This window comes from Furipterus horrens, unplaced genomic scaffold (genome assembly GCF_987537825.1).
Source record: "Furipterus horrens unplaced genomic scaffold, mFurHor1.1.pri manual_scaffold_10, whole genome shotgun sequence".
Lineage (NCBI taxonomy): Eukaryota > Metazoa > Chordata > Mammalia > Chiroptera > Furipteridae > Furipterus > Furipterus horrens.
Window position 1 is genome coordinate 45851414 of NW_028327180.1, and position 22931 is coordinate 45874344.

General features: G+C 46.7%; 1 protein-coding gene across 4 annotated transcripts; it reads right to left on the bottom strand.

The window, feature by feature from the left end:
- Window positions 1-1987: 1987 nt before the first annotated feature.
- On the bottom strand, window positions 1988-20301 carry SLC1A6 (solute carrier family 1 member 6). Of its 4 annotated transcripts, none has more exons than XM_090289800.1 (10): window positions 19971-20227; window positions 14652-14895; window positions 13791-13928; window positions 12143-12347; window positions 11327-11369; window positions 10471-10814; window positions 7248-7481; window positions 5914-6108; window positions 3198-3332; window positions 1988-2285 (listed from the first exon to the last, which is right to left on the bottom strand). In XM_090289800.1, exons 2-10 carry the CDS (start codon window positions 14854-14856, stop codon window positions 2090-2092), a joined length of 1695 nt encoding a protein of 564 aa, XP_090145926.1. In that variant the 5' UTR covers window positions 14857-14895; window positions 19971-20227; the 3' UTR covers window positions 1988-2089. The 4 variants fall into 4 exon arrangements, with proteins under 4 accessions (XP_090145926.1, XP_090145925.1, XP_090145928.1 ...); XM_090289799.1 differs by having other exon boundaries at window positions 14652-14863; window positions 19971-20226; XM_090289801.1 differs by having other exon boundaries at window positions 2222-2285; window positions 5883-6108; window positions 14652-14863; window positions 19971-20301.
- Between the last annotated feature and the right edge of the window lie 2630 nt (window positions 20302-22931).

Below are 22931 nucleotides of genomic sequence, written 5' to 3' on the forward strand. Positions count from 1 at the left end.
TTGAATCATCCTTTATGAGGGAGTTCCTGGTATCTTCTTTCAATCAATGGGCTGAGGCCTGCCCCATCTTGGAACTGCACAGTTATATCCTCATTGGCATCTAAGATTTTATTTATTTATTTTTAGAGATAGGGGAGGGAGGGAGAAAGAGAGGGAGAGAAACATTGATGTGAGAGAGAAACATTGATTGGTTGCCTCTCACATGTGCCCCAACCAGGGCAAACCCACAACCCAGACATCTGTCCTGACCAGGAATTGAACTGGCAAACTTTTGGTGTGCAATACGATGCCCAGCCACCTGAGCCACACCAGTCAGGGCTCATTTGCATCTATACTAACCAATAAGAGCAGCTTCATAATGACCAATCAGAACATGTGATGCTTCACTATCAGGATAGTGCTATTTGAACCCATCAGATTGTGCACACTTGGATTCCTCATTCACATAAAAATGGACCAGAAACCAGGGCAGGAACTTTCTATATAAAAGACAGACTCCCTTTGTCTCAGCAGAGCACACTTTCAATTTCCAGGAGAGGCTGTGTCTCCCCAGTTTGCAAACTGTTCACCCGATTAAAGTCTCTCCTTTTTTCGTACTTTAGATTGGGGACTTTTGTTAACAATAAACAGAGGAGGCTCTTGCCTTTGCATGGATTATTTCTAGTCTCTGGCCATAAATGTCTCCATGGTAACCACAAATAAAGAGTTCTAGAGCCCTCTTCCAAGTTCTCTCAATTGTTTATGCTCCATGGCTCTCTTAGGATCCTAAAGAATGGGGCAGGAGGTGCCTAAACGTTCCTTGTCTTTGGGAGGTGTAGGGGCTCAAGTGAAGCTTAATTTGACTTAGAAAAATATTAATGTCATGTTTCCTGGACAAAGGGGTCATGGAGTTGAGTTACATGATAGCTAGAAGCATGTTACTCTCTGTTTATTTGTGTTTTCCCCAAGCCTTTATTAAGGTCCCATTTAATGTACCACCTGGTTCACTACACTGCAGGAAAATAATGCTGAGACCAATGTCCACCCTTGTATGGTAAGGAGACACAGGGCCTCCTGAGACTGGCATGAGGGCGGGGTGTCTGGGCCAATTGGTATCAGGAGTCAAGAGTCGGGGCTACAAGTTGCAGCTGCTCTTTGCCATTAGAAGTTTCTTCCTCTATCCAGAGGGCTAGGGGTGCTCAAAGGCTGCATACCCCAAAGAAAGGACTGTACCTGATTGGTTCCTGAAAAGTGATTGTTAAACCCTTGGGATATCTTGCCTGATAAAAGTATCAGTATACTTGAGGTCTGGAGCCATGCCAGGTAACCTATGCTGACAGTGTAAGTTATAGTGAATGACATTTTTTTTTGTTTGCTGGGGCCCTGGGCAGTACTGTATTAGTCTGACCTCTGGGGACACTGAAGAATAAGTAATCAAGGTCAGCAGGCACTCTATGGCTACACAACCAGCCCCCAGTAAAAGCCCTGGACCCCACGGTTCAGGTGTGATTCCCTAACTGGCAATGCTTCACGTATTGTCGTGTGTGGTCAGTGGGAGCATTAAGTGCCAGCCATGCAATTCTACTAAGAAGGGACGATTGGAAGCTCACATCTGATGTCCCCTGGACCCTGCCCCATGTGCTTCTTGCCTTTGATTTTAATCTGTGTCCTTTCACTGCAATAAATCATAAATGTGAGCACCACAGTTTTTCTGGGTTCTGTGAGTCCTTCTAGCCAATCATGAACCTGAAGGTGGTCTTGGAGACCTCCCAACACAGAGGCCATAATTATTGTTTGATTATGAGAAATAGTGGTTCTCCTTTTACTTCCTTCATTTACACTGCTCCTTCAGAGAATAAGGACCAGGAGATGAGCCCTCACCTTGTTGAACCTTAAGCTTCCTGTACCCATAAGCCCAGGTTAAATATTTCCACACTGCCTTACCGCTGCGCCCCACCCCACCCCAAGTTCTCAGCATAGGCCCAGAGAGAAACGAAGACCGTGGCCATCCTTTCATTACTGCTCCTTTATCTCCATTTCCCCAACCACACAGGACAGAACATGTGTTCAGTGCAGTCATTCGGGCAGTGGGTCTTTCCCTGGACACCCCTCACATAGCACTCTCATTGCCACCCCGTCCCCTGGATGCCCCCTTCTCTTGTGCCATGAGTGACTTGTAGGGCTTTCCCAGGCTGGGGAGGGTGAGCTCAGCTTCCTGCAACTCCAGCTCCCGCTGAGACAGATGCTCAATGACGGCTGCTCCGATGGAGTCCCCCAGCACGTTGGTCATTGTGCGAAGTCGGTCACTGGAAAAGGGAGAGGAAAGAAAGTCAACCATTAACCTCCACTAACCAGGGCTTGAAGAGCACCACATGGGAGAGGATGGAGCTGAGGGGGTTTCCCATGTCTGAGAATTGGGGGTTCACATTCTAGTCCAATCCCTGACCCAGTGGGTCCCCTCCTCTTTCTGCCCTCAGTTTCTCCTCCTAACAGATGTAGAATGGACCAGCTCTATATGCTTACATTTGATGTCAGCAATGCAAAGTTTTAAAGGATGTAAATATCCAATATAGAAAATTAGGGGTTGTGAGATGAACAACATACAGAATGAGGAAGTCCAGACTCATTTTATTATTTTTTAATTTTTTAATTTAAATTATGTTTATTGATTTTAGAGAGAGAGAGAGAGAGAGAGAGAGAGAGAGAGAGAGAGAGATCAATGTGAGGGAGAAGCATCGATCAGCTGCTTCCTGTATCTGCACCAATTGGGGACCAAACTTGCAACCTAGGTACATGCTATGACCAGGAATTGAACCCCCAACCTTTTGGTGTATAGAATGATGATCCAACCAACTACACCACACCAGCCAGGGCTAAACTTCCTGTTTCAAAGTTGAAGACTTTCAAAATATATATTTGCAAGCCAGCTCTGTCCCCTATATCATCTTTTTGTGACTTTTACATAAAACAGGTATAAGGGAGGCCTTTCTGGTTAATGGGTAAAGCCTCCATCACTTGTCTCCTCTCTGCCCTACTTCCCAAAGTTAATTCTATGGAAGTTGGGGTTCACTGGTCATGATCTGGAGCATTTTTCAAGGCCCTCTTTTACTCTAAAATTCTAGAACTGTCCTTGCTGGAATGAGAGCCCACAGGTTGGGGGTCCTGAAGGGAAAGCAGGGGCTGAGGAGAGATAGGAGCAGGGGCTAGAGGACACTCACAGGAACCAGTCCACAGCTATGATCAGCGTGATGTCTTCCGTGGGCAGGCCGACTGATGTGAGCACAATGACCATGGTGACCAGACCTGCCTGGGGAATGCCAGCAGCCCCAACACTGGCTGCTGTCGCTGTGATACTGCAAATGGAGAGAGAACGCAGGGAGGCAGGAGGAGGAAAGGGAGAAATGAGAAAGAGAGTGAGGAAGGTGCACAGAAGGGAAGGATTCAGTTCCCCAGGGCATCTTAAATTAAATCCTCCAAATAAAAGCAAATCTAACATGCCAGTGCAGATAGGTCTTCTTTGCCGGAATCTGGTTGGAAGTCCATCTACAATGGATGTTTGAACATTTAGACAAATCATATTGTAGGCACAAGAGTAGGTATTTAACTAAGCCACCTTGTGAGCTGGAAGAGGGCAGAAGAGTTACCCTGGGCAGCACCATGAACCAGGAGATTGAGGCCCTTGTGTGCACATACAGTGGAAGTAAGTAGGTTGGTACAGCCAGGTCCAGCTGCCAGGGATGGAACTCTGGAAGAGGGGCCAAGTTTAGAACCAAAAGAAGAAATTGATACTAAGCAAATAAAAAATTATATATGGTTTTGAAAAACTGAAAGATAGAACCCACGGAAAATGAAAGAGATAGTGGTCCAACCTCAAGTACAGGTCCAACTGGATCAGGAGTAAGCTAGATTTTGGCTCCTGCATGAACTATAATTGCCTGGCATGGTGTGCTAAGAAGTTTTTAAAGCCACCGAGCTTACCAGGAAAGACATTAGTACCCTGAAGTGGACACTCCTTTTCCTGGCAGCCTCTGAAGACCTTTCCCAAATTTTGTAATTATGAACATGGAGCCACTCAGGACACTTAGCCCAGATGATGCCCTATCGTAACAGTGATTGAGCAAACACTGGGGTTGGGGAACAGAAAATGGACTTTGGGGTCCAGCAGGCTCCATTCATTAGCCATATGGCATTTTACATAAACTCAGAGCCCCTAGTTCCTCATTTGAAGAATGGGAGACATCTACCTACCTTGGGGGCTTATTGTGAGCAGTAAAAGAGCACAGTGCTTCATGAATGGGGCTTCAAGAAGGGCCATTATTACCATTATCTTAAGTAAGAGAGACTATCTATTTCCCCTAGACACCAGCCCTGGCATGTGTATGCCCTTGGGAGGCACAGAGCATACTCTCAATGGGATGAGCTAATTCCAGCTGGATCCAAGAAGCCAACTCCAACTTCTTTGGGTTAAGTTCATATCAGGTATAAAGTAGGAATTCCCAACCAGCCAAGAAACTGGCCTTTGGGCCTCTTTCAACACAAGAGTTCCACAGAGTGTCCTCTTCCTCCAAAAAGAATCCCTGAATAAGAGCAGAGCCTTGGAGAACTGTGTCTGGCACATTCCAGCCAGCCTGACCTGGGAGTCCATGCAGAGTCCTTCCTGCCAGAAGCTCAAGCCAGGATGAAAATCCTCAATGACACCTTCCCAGGACCCTGAGTCAGATGTGTTATCTGATTTCCAAAAGACCCAGGGCAGAACCATGCGTGTATTGCTCACAGCCATATTCCAAGCTCCTGGAACCAAGTCAGAACTGCTACAATAATTATTTGCTGACTGATAAAACAAGAGGCTATTCCCTACTATTGAATACTATCAGACCTGTTATAGGGGCCACAGGAAATAGAAAATCCCTGCCCCATAAGCTCCAGGTACTTCCTCTGCAACCCTGTGAAGGCAGCATGGGGTTGCTGAGTGTGGGACAGAAGAAGGCAGGGTCTATTGACTTAGACCCTTCCTTTGGGCAAGAGAATCTCAAACCACTGCCCACATATATACCTCTGCTTCCTAACCCAGCTTCCTTGAGTGCATGCTTCTTCCTCCCTCCCACCCATCCATCCCCCCTTGCACCCTACGCTCTGCACTTATCAGACTCCTGGTTCCCACTATGTGATCCTGGGCAAGCAGTTTAACCTGCCTTAATTTGCATTTCTTTATCTTCAAAAAAATAATGTTACCCATCTCAGCAGGTGTTGTGAGGATCAAGCAAATGGGCACAAGACTTTAGAGAGCCTTCAATAAATTAACTCTCTCAACTCATATTCATTGAGCATCTGCCATGTGCTCGACACCTAATAGAAATTCCCATAGAAGAAAATCCCTGCCCAAACTGAGCTTACAATCTAGGGAGGAGGCAGGCAAGAAGCAAGATGAATAAGTAAAACATATACTAAGGCAGGTGGCGCTATGGAGAAATTGTTCAGCCTAAGAAAGCCCAAAGGCACAATTTTAAATAAGGTATTCAGGGAATGCTTCCCTGAAAAGGTGCAATTAGAGCAGAGGCCCAAAGGAGCTGATAACATTTGCTGTTAGTTTTATAATGACTAAGTTAGAACCTCTGGGTGAGGGGGCCCAGAATCCCTGTTTATAACAAAACCTCAAGTGATTAGGATGCACCAGCCATACTTTGGAAAATACTGGACAAAGAAATCTCCCATAATAGGGGAGATTTGACTGGAATACCCTGCCAGCTTCCGACAGCCTCAGGGTGCAAAGTTTTACCTTGGGCCTCATCTGACCTGGGTCACTGGCCTCTGCCCACAACTCCCTTCTAATATCCAAGGCTCCCCTTGACCTTGAGCTGAGGTTGCCCCCTCCCCAGACAAGCTAATGATTTCTTAGGTCTCACCTGCTGGCAGGTCCCACCAAGACCATCGCACCTGATAGTTGTGATCTGGCCCAGGTTGAGCTCATAGTTGTTGACTTGAGCAATGAAGATAGCAGCCAGGGCCTCATAGAGGGCAGTGCCGTCCATGTTGACAGTGGCCCCCACAGGCAGCACGAACCTGGTGATGCGGCGGTCCACACCCAGGCCCTCCTCCAGGCAGCGGAAGGTAATAGGCAGTGTTGCTGAGCTGGGAAAGAGAGCCCCAGGGGCTGAGAGCAGGGCGTGGTAGTGCAGGGCTGGTGCAGCAATGGGCCAAAGGAGGGTTCCCCTCGAGAACATTGGGTGGTCAGATGGGAGCCCGAGCCAGGGGCAGAGGGTAGGTGTCTAACATTTCAGAGGCTGATAAATGCATGAGAAAGAGGGACTCCTCACAACACACGGAGCACACAGCAACGGTGTCCCCCAGGCTGAAGGTCCCTTGTCCCCATAAAACCAATAACTTAAGGCTAATGACTACACTTGTTCATGCCACTAGTTCACTCTTTGTATCCACCCCCAGAAAGGAGAGCACTAGGTGTCTGCTGACTTCCCTCCTCTCGGGGCTGAGAGGGTTATTTCAGAAGACCACTGTTCCTCATTCCCCTGTTTGGTCAGGGAGTGACCTCAGCCACATTGACACTCTTAGTCTCTCTCCCCATTCTCCCACCCCCAGAGGAGCAGCAGTGACTTAACTGATTGGTGAGTTTCATCAAAAAAGTGGGCACCTTATTTGGGATCAGCTTGTCCACAAAACAAAACATGGGCTCTGTCTGATCAGCTTTATGTCATGCAGTGAGAAACCTGAACCCACAGAGAGGGTGTCCAGCCCTGTGGTGACCAGGGAGGTTTAATTCTGCGGTATAGTGGCATCAATCCTACCTGGCCACAGATCAAAAGACACATTCTCCAATCAGCACTGTTATGGGCAATTTAAACAATGATATTTGGATGGGGCAAAGGGGAGCTCTTTATTAACCACATGAAAACCCCCCAAAAGGAGAAGGAAACTAAGAGAGCTTCCAGACACCACCTCAAAGAGAGTGAGACCCTCTGAATCAGAAAATGACTGAGAACATGGGGCATGTTGGAACCCTCATCCTAACCTCAAAAATGGTAGCTAGTTCTCCTCCACATAAAATAGAGACATGGGAAAGGAGAAAAGAGGGTCAGGAGAGTCAGCCAGGACAAAGATCAGTGCCCAGAAGAGCCAATTTCAGGAACCCCTGACATTACTGAGTAACTCCGGGGAGGTTCTATAGTTGGGGGAGGGCAAGTATCCCAGAAGAGCTTGTGAAAGATGAAGAATGAAACCAGGAAGGGTACCAGTGGTGGGTGACAAGGTCATACCTGGAAGATGTGCCCATGGCAGTAATGAGAGCCTGCAGCATGCCCCCGATGAAGGGGAAGGGGTTCCGATGCGTGATGAGGAAGTAGATCAGGGGCAGGACAACACCGGCATGGAGAAACAAGCCCACGATTACAGTCAGGGTGTACATGCCCAACTGACCCCCTAGAACGGCCATGTCTTCCATCTCTAGGATCTTCCCAGCAATCAGGAACAGGATGCCCACAGGTGCATACCTGGGCCAAACCAGACACCTGTCAGGGCTTCCTTGTGACTTCCACTATAAGCCCGGAGTCAGCATCCCCAAGGCTTTGCCTATATAAGACCCTAGAGCCAGGCAGCCCCCTACTTCACCTCAGACCTTCCCCACACATTAACAAATGGGGCCAGGACCCACAAACATATACCACCTCCTCTCCCCGCTCACCCACAGCTCAACCCCAGGCAGTAGAAAAGTTCCTACAACTCCAGGGCATGAAATCTTGTAAGGTCTCTCCTTCATCCACACCCACATTCAAGTCCTCCCAAAATTACTGTCTTCAGGTCTCTTTCCCTAGACATTGCCCAGGAAACCCCTAGCTCTGGTCCTCTGACTCTCCTTATTCACTGCCCCCAACTCTTTGTTCTACATTTGCCACTTTTGTGCCCCTATTCTCTTTCTTACAAGTGCATATTCTCACTCATTTATCAGCCCTACGTTACCTGGATTTCCCACAGACATCTCAAGCAACCTATGTTATCAATCATCTATTTATTTATTCATTCACTCAACAAATATCTACTGAACATCTACTATGTTCCACCACATGGTCCCTGCCCTCGTGGCGCTTACATTCACATAGAAACATGTAATTAAAAGCTTCAGGTGGTGATCACTGCAAAAGAGTCATTGAGGGGAGCTGCTTACATGTGAGTGGTCAGAAAGGGCTTCTCTGAAAAGGTGACATTTAAGCTGAGCCCTGAGTGCTGAGAAGGAATCATATGTCTCTGAGGGGAAGACTGTGGGCACAGGTCAAAGATCCTGAGATGAGCGTGAACTGGGCATATTGGAGGAGCAGAAAGAAGACCAGTGTGGCTGGAGCAGTGAGTAAAAAGGAGGCTGGAGGAGACAGAATAAACGAGCTTTTCAAGGGTTCACCTGCTTTCCCCACAAACCAGCCCACTGCTTAGTCTTGTGAGTTTCTGCCAGCGATGCCATCATTCACCCATCACTGGGCTTCAATTGTTATTCCTCTCTCTTTAGAAACTGAAGTCTGTGCTTGGTCACTGTCTTGGGGGATGTACTGGAGGAGACTGGGACATCAGGGGAAGTTGATGCAATAGCGTGGGTCAGAAAGGATGAAACTCAAACTAAGTCTGTGGGAATGAGGATGTGGCATCTTTTCCAGACACAGGGTTCCCCAAACTGGGCTTAGGGTTAGCCCTGGTCAGTGGTTGTTGATTTATCTCCAAGTCTTCAACTACCTCTGTGATTACGCTGTACACCCCTTTCCCAACTCTCTCGCTTCCATCCTTCCAGCTCATCCTCTGTAAAATTCCTCAACCCTGAGTCAATTGCATATGACTTCTCTCCTTCTATATTCAGCCCCTTGGCACATATGGGTATTTGCACTAACCATGCCAATGATACCACTATAAACTCAGGGTTCCCAATTCAGTTGAGCCTTCAATACCCCTTGTCAATCTTCTTGCTTATCCTTGATAAGCTCCCCCCCCCCTTTTCCCTCAGCTGCTTTTCTAAGCTCATAACTTGGCCTCTAGCCCTCTACACAACTTTCAAATTATTTGGGATAATGTACAAAGTCTTCCTCAATTTGGAACCAGTCTTGTTAACATCTTCCACCACCACTCCCAAGTTATCCTATGCTCCCACCTTCCTGAACTCCTCACCATGCTCCAAACAACTCAGGAGCTTTGCATGGTTCTCTTTCCTCTGCTTGAAGTGCCTCTCCCCTCCTTCCTTCCTGCTGGATTACTACTCACCCTCAAGGTCCAGCTAATAGGTGACCTTCTCCATTGCTCTCTCCTCACCTTCCCAGGCATAGTCCACTGCATATTCCTCCACTGGCTCCCTTCTCCATGTTCACACTTTTTAATGCCCTTTTACTATAGAACCTTCCCCCTTGTATTATATTGATCTAGTATGTGTCTGTCTCCCCCAAGGTTTTGTGAGCTCCTTGTGGGCAAGAAGTAATGCATCTCCATATTCCAGAGTTCAAGATAGTCAATCTGGAAAAATGTTTGCTAAATAAGTGAAGAAATTAGTGAAGGTGTGAAGGAACTTTAAAAATGAACGAATGCATGCATCAATTAAAGAATAATTAGTGAGTGCATAAGTGCATAAGAAAATGAGCAAATGAGACATAAATGAAGGGGTGAGTGAACAAATGAGTGTGTTAAGCAAATGGATGAATGAACACAGGAAATATCTGAGGAAGTGAATAAATGCAGAGATGAATAAGTAGGCCAATGGATTAGTCCAAATGAATAAATGACTGGGTATATAAATTAATCAATGAATGGCTTAACTCATGAGTGAGTTTATGAGTGAATGAATGTATGAATGAGTGAATTAACCAATGCACAGAAGAATGAATAAGTGAATGAGAAAAACAAATGAACCAATGCATGAAAGAATGAGTACAGATGAATAAATGAGTGAATGGATGAGTTGGCCAATCCATAGAATACTGAGTAGAATGCACAGACAAACAAAGGAGTGAATGAACAATGCATGGAAAAATGAGTATAATAAATGAGTGAATGAATAGATGAGCAAGGAAGTAAATGAGTAAGTAAGTCATTGCAGAAAAGAATGAATAAATAAGTGATCAAATGAGTACAGTAGTCCCTCTCTATATCACGGTTCACTTATTGCGGCCTCACTGTATCGCGGGATTTTTAAAAATGTTATATTTCATTATTTATCGTGGAGTTTTCGCTATATCGCAGGATTTTGCGGTACTATACAGTAAGTACTAAAATAAATGTAAGGTTCCTACTTCGCAGATTTTCAGCTATCGCGGGGGGTCTTGAATGCAGTGCCCGCAATAAATGAGGGATCACTGTATATGAGTGAATGAATGAGTGAATTAACCAATACATATATAAATGACTTTGGCCCCAATAACCCCCTCAGCAGCTACCCCACTGCCTGTCTTCCCATCCCTGGCTCCATCCTTCCTTGTGCCATTACCACTCATCCTATCACAGTCCAACACTTACCAGATAATGATGCCCACCAGCCTCATAATAGCCTCATTGAGGCTGTCGAAGAAGTCCCGCAGGACTCGGCCCTTGTGTTTCATGCCACCGATGACCAGCCCAAAGGCCACAGAGAAGACCACAAGGCCCAGGGCATTGATGCCATTGGCTGAGCCAGACACAGGCACAGTCTCCTCGAAGGTCAGCACTTCCTGCAGGGTGCCCAAGGCCCGTGTGACATTTTCCAGGAGGCTGGTTCCATTCTCCCCTGAAGATGGAGGAGGCATGGAGGCGCTCTGCTCAGATCCATTCTCTGTCCTCACCACGGTTCTGGTTACCAACCTCGTGCTGTACTGCGTCTTGAACTGAAATATGAAGAGATTGGGGCCAAACTTGATTCAGTGGACACATCAGAGTCGCCTGGAGAAATGTCTTTCAAACACCAATTCCTGGTTTCCACACCCTGGAGAGTCTTATTCAGTAGATCTGAATTAGTGATTTGACCAATGCATGGAAGAGTAAGTGAATGAGTAGATGAATGAGTGAACAACAAAAACATAGAAGAATGAGTGAACAACAAAAACATAGAAGAATGAGTATAGTGTCTGCATTTTTCACAAGTTCCCTGGGCAATGCTCAGATTTGGAGACTGTTTTTTCAACCATCTACAGTCATAAGCCTTGGTTCCTCCTCTAATACCATCCCCAGGAAGCCCTTGGCCAACGACCTTCTCTCTAACCCTCCCTCGAACATCATGCCAATGGCCATTGCTCTGTCAGGCCCTTCTTCCCATCCTTTACCCCTGGACCACTCACTCAGCAGCAAGCTCCCCCCACCCTCCAAGCCTCCTTGATCAAACTGTGTACTTCTGCCTGACCTGTTTGAAGCAGGCCTCCACAAGGTTGGGTGGAAACATATTTCTGCAAAAAAACATCAGATGAAGGGAAGGGGTTAGATGTTGGAAAGTCACCTAGGATGATGATAGTATTAATACTAGCAAGGGCAACAGCAATAATGGCAGCCAACATTTGAACACTTACTCTAGTCCAGGCTAAGTAAGCTAAGTGCCTTACCTATATGATCTGATTTAAACACTAAAATAATCCTAAAATTGAGTGCTATTGCTCTCCCCATTTTACAAACACACACACAAAAAGAGCAAAATATTTATGTAAGTTACCCAGCCACACCCAGCTGCCACGAGGTGCAGATGGACCTCAAATCCAGGTCTGTCTGAACCCTTTAGTAGGACCCTATGCCACTGCAGGGACTTCAATTCATACACATGTGTCAGTGAAGCCTCAAAAAAAATAAAATAAACCAGACAGCTTCTGCACTCCACCAATCCCCCACCCACCCAAGTCAGTGGCTAGGGTAGAACTATGGCTAGCCATGATCTGGCTGGAAAATCTTGCTGTTTCAACAGATCTTGGGAAAACCAAATGTCATCTGTCCTGCGCCTATCCCAAGACATAGCTTTCCTAGGCTAAGGATAAAAATATCCTATCCTAAGAGTCAACTGCTCTCAGAGGAATTGCACAAGGCTCCAAGCTAGAAAATGGACACCAATAAAGCTAGGCTCAACTTGAGTGTTGCATTTCCAGGTTGAATCAGCCTGCCCCTTTTTCTCTCCTTGAGTATAGGTTGTTGCACATAGGGCCAGAATTCCCATCAAAATTAGAAAGGACGTCACCTGACCAGGTCCATGAAGGCATCAGCTGTAGGGATGGTCTCGATCCTGCCCTCACGGTGCAGCCCCTCCTTGGAGCCCTTCCCAGGATGGATGATGGTGACCATAAGGATGCCGATGAAGACTGCGATGACTGTAGTCACCATGTAGTACACAGCTGCCCGCATCCCCATCCGCCCTGTCGCCTTGTTATCCAGGGATGCCATACCTGGAGGACAGGTGGTGCAGCCACAAGCATCTCCATCCACACCCCACCACCCACTTTCCCATCCATCCACTCCTCCCTCCCCACATCACCAGCTCAACAACTTCACCCTTGACCCCTATCATTATTCTTCAACTCCATTCTATTTTCCATCTACATCTTCCACTCCATCCTATGTCCCAACCACTACTTCACCAAGTTTCCCTTTACCTCAAGGCAACTTTTTCAAACCCTTCCCGTCCTTCATTTACACCTAATTTGTACTATAACCTCACTTTTGTTCCATTCTTCATCCCACCATTCATCCCATAATGACACCTCCCTTCCACTCAGCTCACTGTACACTATCTGTAGTGGATGCTTTTGATGTCCTGTCCAGACACCTTTTACCAGGCTTATACACCTATCCTTCAGCTGCAGAGTGTGTTGGCTGCTAACAGTTCATGCTGTCCCCTTCCCCTGAGAACTGCGCTCAGCAAAAACAGGAACTGCCTGATCCAGAAAGGCCCCATGGGAGACCTACAGCCAGTGACTGACTGGTACAAGGATTCAAAAATCCAGCTCCTTTGACTCCAATAGGATCAGAGTTAGGAAGAACGATTCAATGGTGTGGCTCATGCTCCAGAGCTCCACATGGGATCAGGCCAATAGGCCAGTCTTCTTCAGAACCCACATTTCTGCTTAGCTTTTTTCCCCACCCAACCTGCTCTTCTCACTTCCTCACAGGTTTCTTTTCAGAGCTGTACTCAAGAAATTGATTGTGCAATTATCCCTATCTCAGGCCCTGCTTTCAGGAAACCCAACCCAAGAAAGCATTCTTTCATGCCTTTATCTTCATGCCTATCTCAAAATATAGATATCAGCAATCAAGCACTCAGGGGCCAAATCTTGCTTGCTTTTGTAAATAAAATTTATTGGAACATAACCACACCCTTTGTTTACATATTAATCTGCATCTGGCAGAACTGAGGAGTCACAAAGGAGACCCTATGGCCTCTAAAGTGGAAATATTTACTATCTGGCCCTTTACAGAAAAGTGTGCTGACCCCTGCATAGTCCATCCATGCTTCTATCCCACCTCAACCCACCTCCATTTCAAACACCTTCATCCACGTTACTCCCTGATCATCCATGCCATATCCCAGCTACCTTCACTGGCTTCCCCACCACAGCTTTCCTTTCACTAAGTTCCTGGCAGGCTAGTATTTCATCTTCAGTGGAAAGGATAGGAAAATTACTGCGATAATGGTGTAGGTCATACGGGGTCTGGAACCTGGGTCTGGTCAGGATCTGGGCTTTGGCCATGGACTCTGGGCTAGGTGTACGCTCTGTGTTTGAGGTCCTGAGTTGAGGAGATGGTCCCATGCTTGGGACCATGTTGGCTCCAGGTTTGAGCTTGGGCTCTGGGTGGGTCTTGGAGGCCAACACTAGCCTGGACTCTCTCACCTGTGACCAGGCTGGAGACAATGAGCGGCAGCACCAGCATTTGCAACATCCTCATGAGAAGCTCTCCAGGGAAAGAAAAGTACTTGATCTGGCGGTAGGTGAGCTGGTATGGGCGCAGGGCAAAGGCCAGGCTGACCCCTAGGGCCAAAAAGATCCATGCAGTGGGTCACTAAGCCCCAAATAGGGACCATCCACCCCAAGAAGGGTGTGTTATGATGGGGGTGAGAGAAAAAGAGAAATATTCTATGTGTGTGCATGTGTGGACATTGTAGAAATGTATGGATTTATATGTTACTATGTTAATGCTGTATAAATTTGTATGTAAAGGTCTGCACACATGTGACAGCAGACACTTATTTCTTGCATGTGTCTGTGATTGTTTATGCGGATCCATGCACATGAGATGCACGCAGTTTTCCCATGTATGTATATAGGTGTGACTATATGTATATAGTTTTCAAACATGCAAGTGTGTGTCTATTTAAGCTCATAAGTGTGCCAGTATGTGTGCAGAGGAATGCATGTGCTTGTGTGGGTGTCTTTGTAAGTTCCAGTACGTGTGCAACTGTGTGAGTTTATGTCTTTGCAACTGTAAGTTCTGTGCATGCATAAAAATAATGTGTTCATGTTTGCATGCTCATGAGCAGAAAGTGTGTTTGTATAGTGTGCACATGTGTGTATGTACGCATACGTATCCATATCACATTGTGTGCACTGCGTGGGTGTCCTACTCTGGGAGGTGGGGGGGAGGTGCTGGTAGGACAAGACACGTGCATGTGTGCAGGTGAGAATGAATTGGTGGAATGAAGAGAGTGCATGCAAGGAATTTTCCTGCCATTCCCGCCCTCCCAGCCCACTCACCTATGATCACCGCGCTGACGGTCAGCAGGATGAAGGCGTTCCTGCGCAGGAAGCGCAGCACATGCTCACGGGTCATGGTCTGCAGGCGCAGGCGCGTGCGTAGCGCTCTTTGTTGCATGCTCTCCTGCAGCCGCTGCAGCCAGCCCACCCTGCCCAGCCGTTGGCCACTTTCCCGCAGAAAAAGGCTGTTGCCGTGGCTACTCATCGTCTATCTGCTGGGGACAGAGGGCCAAAGGGCCCAGGCCTGGTGAGGGACAGGACAGAGGACAGATGTGGGCGGAGGGGTGGTCGACAGAGGAAGCTGGTGAGAAGCTCAGAGAGGATCCCGACAGCAGGGGAGGGGTGACATCTTTTGGCTGGGATGGCCGAGATGTCCTGGGGATGGACAGCTAGAACACTGCCTGGGGATCATAGGTCACATACTGGAAAGGGTGAAGATCTCAGAATTGCTTCCCGGCTTGGCTAGGAGAGGCAGGAAAGGAGACCACAATGTAATAAATAGGCTCTTTTGCCATTCCCTGACTCCAGCCCTCCCTTAATTCTGTAAGATCATCACAAGCAATTGGGGACTGCCCCAGCTCACAAGTCAACCTAACAAGGCTTTGCTGAGCGCCAACTGCATGCAGAACCCTGGACATAGTACCTTGGGGCTAGCCCCACCCCCACCCCCTGCAAATTAATATGGTTTGGTGTCTGGCCTTGATGTGCTGACAAGTGGGCTTTCAACAACAAAGTCAAAGCCAGCGAGTGCCTGGCAAACAGCGGGTGCCCAATAAACACAGCTGCTCTGCCGAAGTGCCTGGGCGAGCAACAGGAAGAAGAAAATGGTGACAGTCCTTGACCCCAGTGGCTCTTTAGGATCCACTTTTGAAGGGAAATGTGATGCTCCCTGCAGAGTCTCTCTGGGGTGCCAGGCACTGTTTCTCCAACTTCAGGCTTTTGTGTCTCTTTAAATTTGTCCATATCCTTATAATCTTACTTATGTTCTAAATAAATGTATCTAAAATGGAAACTTCAGATACATTAGGTCTTTAAGTCATTATTTGAAATGCTAATTATTTTTAATACATGTTAAATAAAATGCATATAAAAATAAACACCTGCCTATTCTTTTTCCAACTAAACACCTTACATGTATAGGGTAGCTTAGCAATTATGACTTTCATTGGGCCTGAGGAATTTTACCTCTGTGGACTCCTTCCTCCATTAAAAATATAGTAAAATTATATTTTACAGCTTCATTGGTATAAAGATGAATATATTCTCTTGGAACTAGGCAGAGGTAATGGTTCTACAACACTGCAAATGTACTGAATGCCACTGAATGCCACTTTGAAATGGCTGGTTTTCTGTTATGTGAATTTCACCTCATTATATATTAAAACATTTTCTTAAACTTGAAAGTTTAATTCTTCCTCCTGATTTTAAAAGAAGTGAAAACATTTCTGTGGGCCCTGGGCACTGGGCCTCCAATTCCTGAAGGATAGGCAGCCTTGCCTATACTGATCTCCCAGCAAAAATGTGACAGTTCCCCTATTCCATGGGTACTGGGAATTCTCTTAGTCATCTAGATTCACTCCCAGGTAAAAGGCTGACCACTAGAGATGACACTGCCCAGGCTCTCTTGCCCACCAGCTACCCTCTGAGTCAGGCTGGTGGAAGACAACAGGAGAGTGGTGGATGGGAGATGGAACATGGATTCTCCCAGTTTCCCCAGCCACACCCTTGCTTGGCTGGGGCTGTGTTCCTTTACCTAAGGCCACAGCTCCCATCAGACAGTCCTCTGTACCTGTTGGTCACATGATGTCTTCCTTGGAAAAATGTCTATTCAGGTTCTCTGCCCATTTTAATCAGATCAGGAGGGGGCATTTGTATTTGAGTTATATAAGCTCCTTATATATTTTGAATATGAACCCCTTTTCCAATATATGGTTTGCAAAAATTTTCTCCCATCTGTAGGCTGCCTTTTTGTTTTATTAACAATTCCTTCTTTTGCTGTGCAGAAGCTCTTAAGCCTGACTGTTGTCCCACTTGTTGATTTTTGTTTTTGTTACCAGTGCTTTTGGTGTCAGGTCCAAAAATCATTGCCCCTTATCAAGGAGAGTCTTTCCTTTGTTTTCTACTAGGAACTTTATTTTATGGCATCAGGTCTTATGTCTAAGTCTTTGGTCCAATTTGAGTTAATTTTGGTGAGTTGTGTGAGACTGGGGTCCAGTTTCATCATTCTGCATGTGATTATTCATTTTCCCAACACCATTTGTTGAAGAGACTGTCCTTTCCCCATTGTGTGTTCTTGAATCTCTTGACGCTACAGGTTGTGACCCTCACAATAATGGCCATATTATAATATATACGTGTATCAAAACAACATGCTGTACACCTTAAATTTTCTCAATGTTACATGTCAAATATATTCCAGTTTTAAAAAGTGGTAATTCTGTTACAGCCATCAATCTCCTTGGGTCCCTCTCCTGCTCCCTCCCTGAGAATCCCCACTCATGATACACCAGCCATACTGGTTTCCCTTAACCCTGGTCACACCTTTGTAAATAGTCCTTATCTTAAATGCTTTTCAATCCCCCCTTTTGAGTGTGATGTTTCCTGACTAATACACCAGATTCACCTCACTGTTAGAAAAAACTCTCCAAGTCAAAGGCAGGCAGTAAATACTGTATCCTGTGTGGAACTCTGTGCGTATTTGGTTTGCCTGGGATTGCTGCACAGGTAAGAAGAACTTGGCCTTGCCCAGCTAGTCTCTGAGGGACCACAGCTTAGGATACCTCGCCTTGCCCCACCCCCACTGCCTGAATTCATCCAGGCCAGAACTGGGAGTCTGTTGGAAGTCTCAGTTCCACCAGCAGGTAGGTCCCTGGACTTTCTGTTTTTTTCCTGCTACTGGCTGAGCAGCTACTTTTCTGAGGTCACTCTTTCCCACCCTCCTTTGCTCTCCCCATATCTGAGGGATGAGTCATCTGCCTCAACTTTCTAGGTCTAAGTTCCAGGTCCCCAGTGCCAAACCTCAGCTGGGGTCCTGCTCCAAATGAATCCATCAATGCTGCTTCTCACCTTGCTATAAAAAATCCCAGACATGGGACCACACACAACACAGGAAACTTGCAGTTTCTCCCTTTCCTCTAGGATGTATGTTTCCAGTCACTGAGTGGTAGCTCGAAGCTGCCCATGGGTCCCACAGGACTGTTCAGCTGAGATCTAAACTAGTCACAACAACTCCAGAGCTAGTTTTGTCCCTTTCCTTTCTCTTCCTTACGAAAAGTAGTGTGGTATAAAGCAGGGATGGACAAACTATAGTCTGGGGGCCAAATCCAGCCCACTGCTTGTTGTTGTAAATAAAGTTTTATTGGAAGACAGCCACACTCATTCCTTATGTATTGCCTATGTGCTATCATGGCTGAGTAGAGTTGTTGGCACAGACATTATACGGGCTGCAATAGTTTCTCTGGCCCTTCAGTGAAAAAAATTGCTGACCCCTGACATAATAGGAGAAAATACCTGAGCTCTTATTTCAAACCCCATAGAAGGTCAACTTCTATGTGAATTAGATGGCCCAGTTCAGGTGATGCTTAGAACAGCACCTGGTGAGCATGAATAGATGCCAATTGTGGTGCATAAAAAGTGGAAACCCAACAGACTCATTACAGGACAGAAAAAAATGCTGAAGCTGGAGGACGTCTTTCTATCAATTTTTCTCAGTCCTATCTACATCACTTGTTATGCAATACTTGACTTGTAATTTTTTTCCCAGGATCCTGGCTTCCACTTGGCCCTTTCTCAGTCTCTCTTGGACCCACGGGGGCTTTTCCCCTCACCCTGAGTTCTCTCTTTTCTAGTCTTTCCTAGGCATTCTCCTGACCCTTTTTCTTAGGCGTCCTGCTCAGGAAATGGCCTTTCTAGCACACACACCCCACCCCCAAGTCTCTGCAGAGATTCAAGGATTGGTCTCCTACCTGGTTTTCCCAACCTTCAGATTCAAATGAGATGTGCTGGCAGGCCCTTTGAGACAAGGAGGGAAAAGAAGCCTCTTATGTTCTAAAGCAGAAAACAAACTATGGGGGACAAAGCGAGGTTGCTTTCCATACATTTTATCTGAACACTCTGCTAGCCTAGCTGGAGGGGTCAGTGAAGGGGAAAGAAACAGAGGAAGGAAATCACACACATCACACACGCTCCTCTTGTGTGCAGGTGGAACATACACAGCCACACAGAGGCACACACTCACACAGGGAGAACTGTTCAGACATATAGCCCTATGCACACCTTCAGAAATGCAACAGCACACATGCAGCGTTAGACATACAATTCCTAAACACACAAATGCACACACACTTGCCACATTCATGCACACCATCCAACACAAACCCCACACACAACTTTGCAGCCCTACACAGCTGCCCTTTGTAAATGAAACTGAAGACTTGCAGTGACAGTCAAACAATTCCTACACACACACACACACACACACACACACACACACACAACTTGGACACAAGACCAAAAACTTCAGACACTCAAATTCATTCCCACATTTCAATATTCAGCCACACACACCTCTTTCTTTCTTTCTTTTTTTTTTTTTACATCCTCACCAGAGTATATGTTTCTATTAATTTAGAGACAGAGGAAGGGGGAGAGCGAGAGAGAAACACTGGTGCGAGAGAGAAACATTGATGGGCTGCCTCCCTCACCAGCCGGTCAAAGGGTCCAACCTGCAACCTAGGTACCTACCGTGACCGGGATAGAACCCGCAGTTCTTTGGTGCACGGGGTGACACTCCCAACAACCTAGCCACTGGGACAGGGCAGCACACACCTCGTTCTTTGGGAAGGCAGTCCCACTCATAAATTGTCGCAAACACGCACACATCAGCACCACTTCCCACACATCTTTGGACCCAGACGCCTTGCAGAGGTGAGCAAAGTCTCAGTCACAACCATGTCTGTCCGAGTTGGGGGGATAAACCCTCTGATAGATAAGGGGCCGAACACTGGAAAGGGTCGAGGCATCAGGCACAGAGTTGAAACTTGCCCAGGAGTGGAGTCTACAGATAAAGGAATGGAATGGGGGGCTAGGAAGATGGGCAGAGAGACCCTGGGATAGGTACCTAACGGTAGGAAGCGAACAGGGCTATCGGGAGGTGAGTGGCGGCAACAACTCTAATGGACAATGAGGAGCTGGCTGAATCAAAGAGCGGCCAGAGGTGGCGCCCCACTCACCTGACCCCAGGGTGAGCCAAACCCACCTGGGATCCTGCCTCAAGCCTCAGGGCCCCTGCGCGTGCCGGGCTGCGGTGTCCCTACTCACCCGTGTCCGGAGCGGCGGAGACGGCTGCCTGCGCCACGGCCTGTACGCTGCGTCCGAATGCAGGAGCCGGAGCCCCGCAAAGCGCCCGGCTCGGGCAGCGGGGATCCGCCAGGGACAGTGCAGGGATCAGACGGCCGAGGTACCGGCGCGGAGCCGGAACGCGCTGTGCAGCTGGGGGATCTTCGCAGGCCGTGCGTTCACGTGGGTGCGGGGGCGCCGGGTGGCCGGGGGAGGGGGAGGGATCCCCTCCGGGATGTCCCCCGCCCCCTGCCCCCCCAGCGCCCAGACTCCGCAGCAGCACAGGAGAAAGGGCACCGCTTGTTCGCCGAAGGAGGGGATCCTAGGGTGGGCGGGGTGGGTGGCCTCTCCCGCATCCAGCCCCTGCCCCCAGCTCAGAGCCGCGCCTCCAAGCCCCCGCCTCCTGCCGCCTCCCGAGCCCTTCTGAGGCCTGACTATCCCTGGAGAGCGCGGGCCCAGCCCCTGGCACCACTGGACTGGGCCCGTGCCTGCATCCTGGGTGGAGGTCTGGGGAAAGCGCTGGTGCTAGCGACCCAGAGACCACAGCCACCGCGTGGGCTCCTCGGCCCCGCTTCTCCCTTTGGACGCACTTTCTGGCCTTGGCCACTGTGTGCCCTTGGGGCAGCCCCTCTCCCTCTCTGAGTCTGGCCTCCTTATCTAAACAATGGATATGACTCTGCTGACCCAACAGAAAATTAAAGAGCACCAGTGTGGAAACGGGTCGTGCAACCACTGTGCAAAAGGGAGCTAAATAATTCCTGTTGCTATTGTAATTAATATTATTCTCGTGCCATGTTGGCCCTGCTTTTCTTCTCAAATTGTACTGATTTATCGCTTCCAACATCTCCCGCCTCTCTGAAAGCTAACTGCTATTTTTAAAAGGTGAATACAACCGTAGCTGGTGTGGCTCAGTGGATTGAGCACCGCCCTGTGAACAGAAAAGTCGCCTGTTTGATTCCCAGTCAAGGCACATCCTGGATTGTGGGCCAGGGATCTGGTTAGGGGGGAGTGAGAGGCAACCACACATTGATGTTTCTTTCTCTCTCTTTCTCCCTCCCTTCCCCTCTCTCTAAAAATAAATAAATAAAATATTTTTTAAAAAAAGATGAGCACAGAGCCATGCACCTGATTTAAAAGTCAGTACATATTTGTTATTATAATGTTATGGACCAGTTGTTGATGGCAACTTCCTAGTCTATCAGGCTTTTTCACTTACATTTAAACCGCACATCCCTGTGAAGAAGATATCACAGAGAGGTTCAGTAACTTGCCCAAGAGAGAGTCAGAGAGCAACCATCTCAATTCTAACTCTTTGTATATACAGCCCAGACTCTCCTCTTTGACAAAATCTCAATAGGTGGTTCTCAAACAGCAGTACCATAAAATCACCAGGGTAGCTTTTAAAAACTCTGATTCCCCAAGTGCACCCCAGACCAATCTCATCAGCGTGCGGCGGCACACGGCTCAGTGCTCAAGCATGGATAATTTAATGCTCCACAAGTGATTTCACTGTGTGGCTAAGATTGAACCCCTGTACTAGATGTCAGGTTCTCCTGCAACTTCTCCCAAGTCCTCTCACTCCCTCCACTTCAGTCACAGATGATTCTGCATCCTTTTCTGAGCCTAGAGAGGCCTCTGAGCTCCTGTGTCTTGCAGTCACTCCGTCCACAAATGTTTCTCCTGCCTCTGCTCTGCACCAGGCTCTCCTAGATGCTGGAGACTGAGCAGGGAAGGAGACAGAGCACCCTTGCTCTTTTACACAAAATAACAAGTAAATAAAATAGCAGCAATTCTCACACTACTGGGTCTCAGAACTCCTTTACACTCTTGAAGGTTATAGAGGATCCCCAAAATCACAACCACAGTCTAAGTATGATTTTTTTAAAAATCAGACAAATTCCAGTGAGGCGCATCATGCAATAAATTTGACTAGCACTCCTCAAAACTGTCAAGTCATCAAAAACAAAGGAAGTCAGAGAAATGGTCATAGGAGACTAAGGAGACATGATGACTAATTGATATAATATGGGGTCCTGCAGGGGCTCCTAGAACAGAAAAAGGATGTTAAGAGAAAACTGAGAAAATCTCAACAGAGTGTGGACTTTAATAATAATGTAACAATATTAGCTCATTAATTATAACAAGCATATCATACTAACAGACAATATTAATAATAAGGGAAATTTGGGGGATGGAGAGGATATGGGAATTCCCTGTACAATTCTTTCAAATTTCTTGTAAATCTAAAATTGTTCTAAGAAATTGTGTCTGTTTATTAAAATCATTATGTACAGTCCAGGGAATAAAGTCAATAATATAATAACTTTACATGGTGATAGATGGTTATTAGACTTATTGTGGTGATCAATCACATCATGTGGTATATAACTGTTGAATCACTATATTGTACACCTAAAACTAATATAATATTGTATGCCAACTATACTCTAATAAAAAAATTTTAATAAAAATAAAATAATAAGATCCTGCCCTGGCTGGTGTAGCTCAGTGGATTGAGTGCTGGCCTGCGAACCAAAGGGTCACTGGTTCAAATCCCAGTCAGGGCACATGCCTTGGTTGCAGGCCAGGTCCCGAAGTGGGGGTGTGCAAGAGGCAACCCGATTGTTTCTCTCGCACATCGATGTTCTTTTTTTCCCCTCTCTTTCTCCCTCTCTTCCGCTTTCTCTAAAAATAAATAAATAATCTTAAAAAAAAAAAGATTCTGGAAGACTAAAACCTTGGCTCTATATAGGTTATACCTGTTAATGTTTAATGTATTAGAAATTAAAACTGAGAAAGTTTTAAAATATTCATTTTAACATGACATAAAGAGAGTAATTTTATAAAAAATAACATTTTAAAAAACAAGAAAAAGTTAGTGAGAAGACACGCAAGGTGTCACACTTTTGCAAATTGCTCTGATGTCCAGCTTAATAGAAAGAA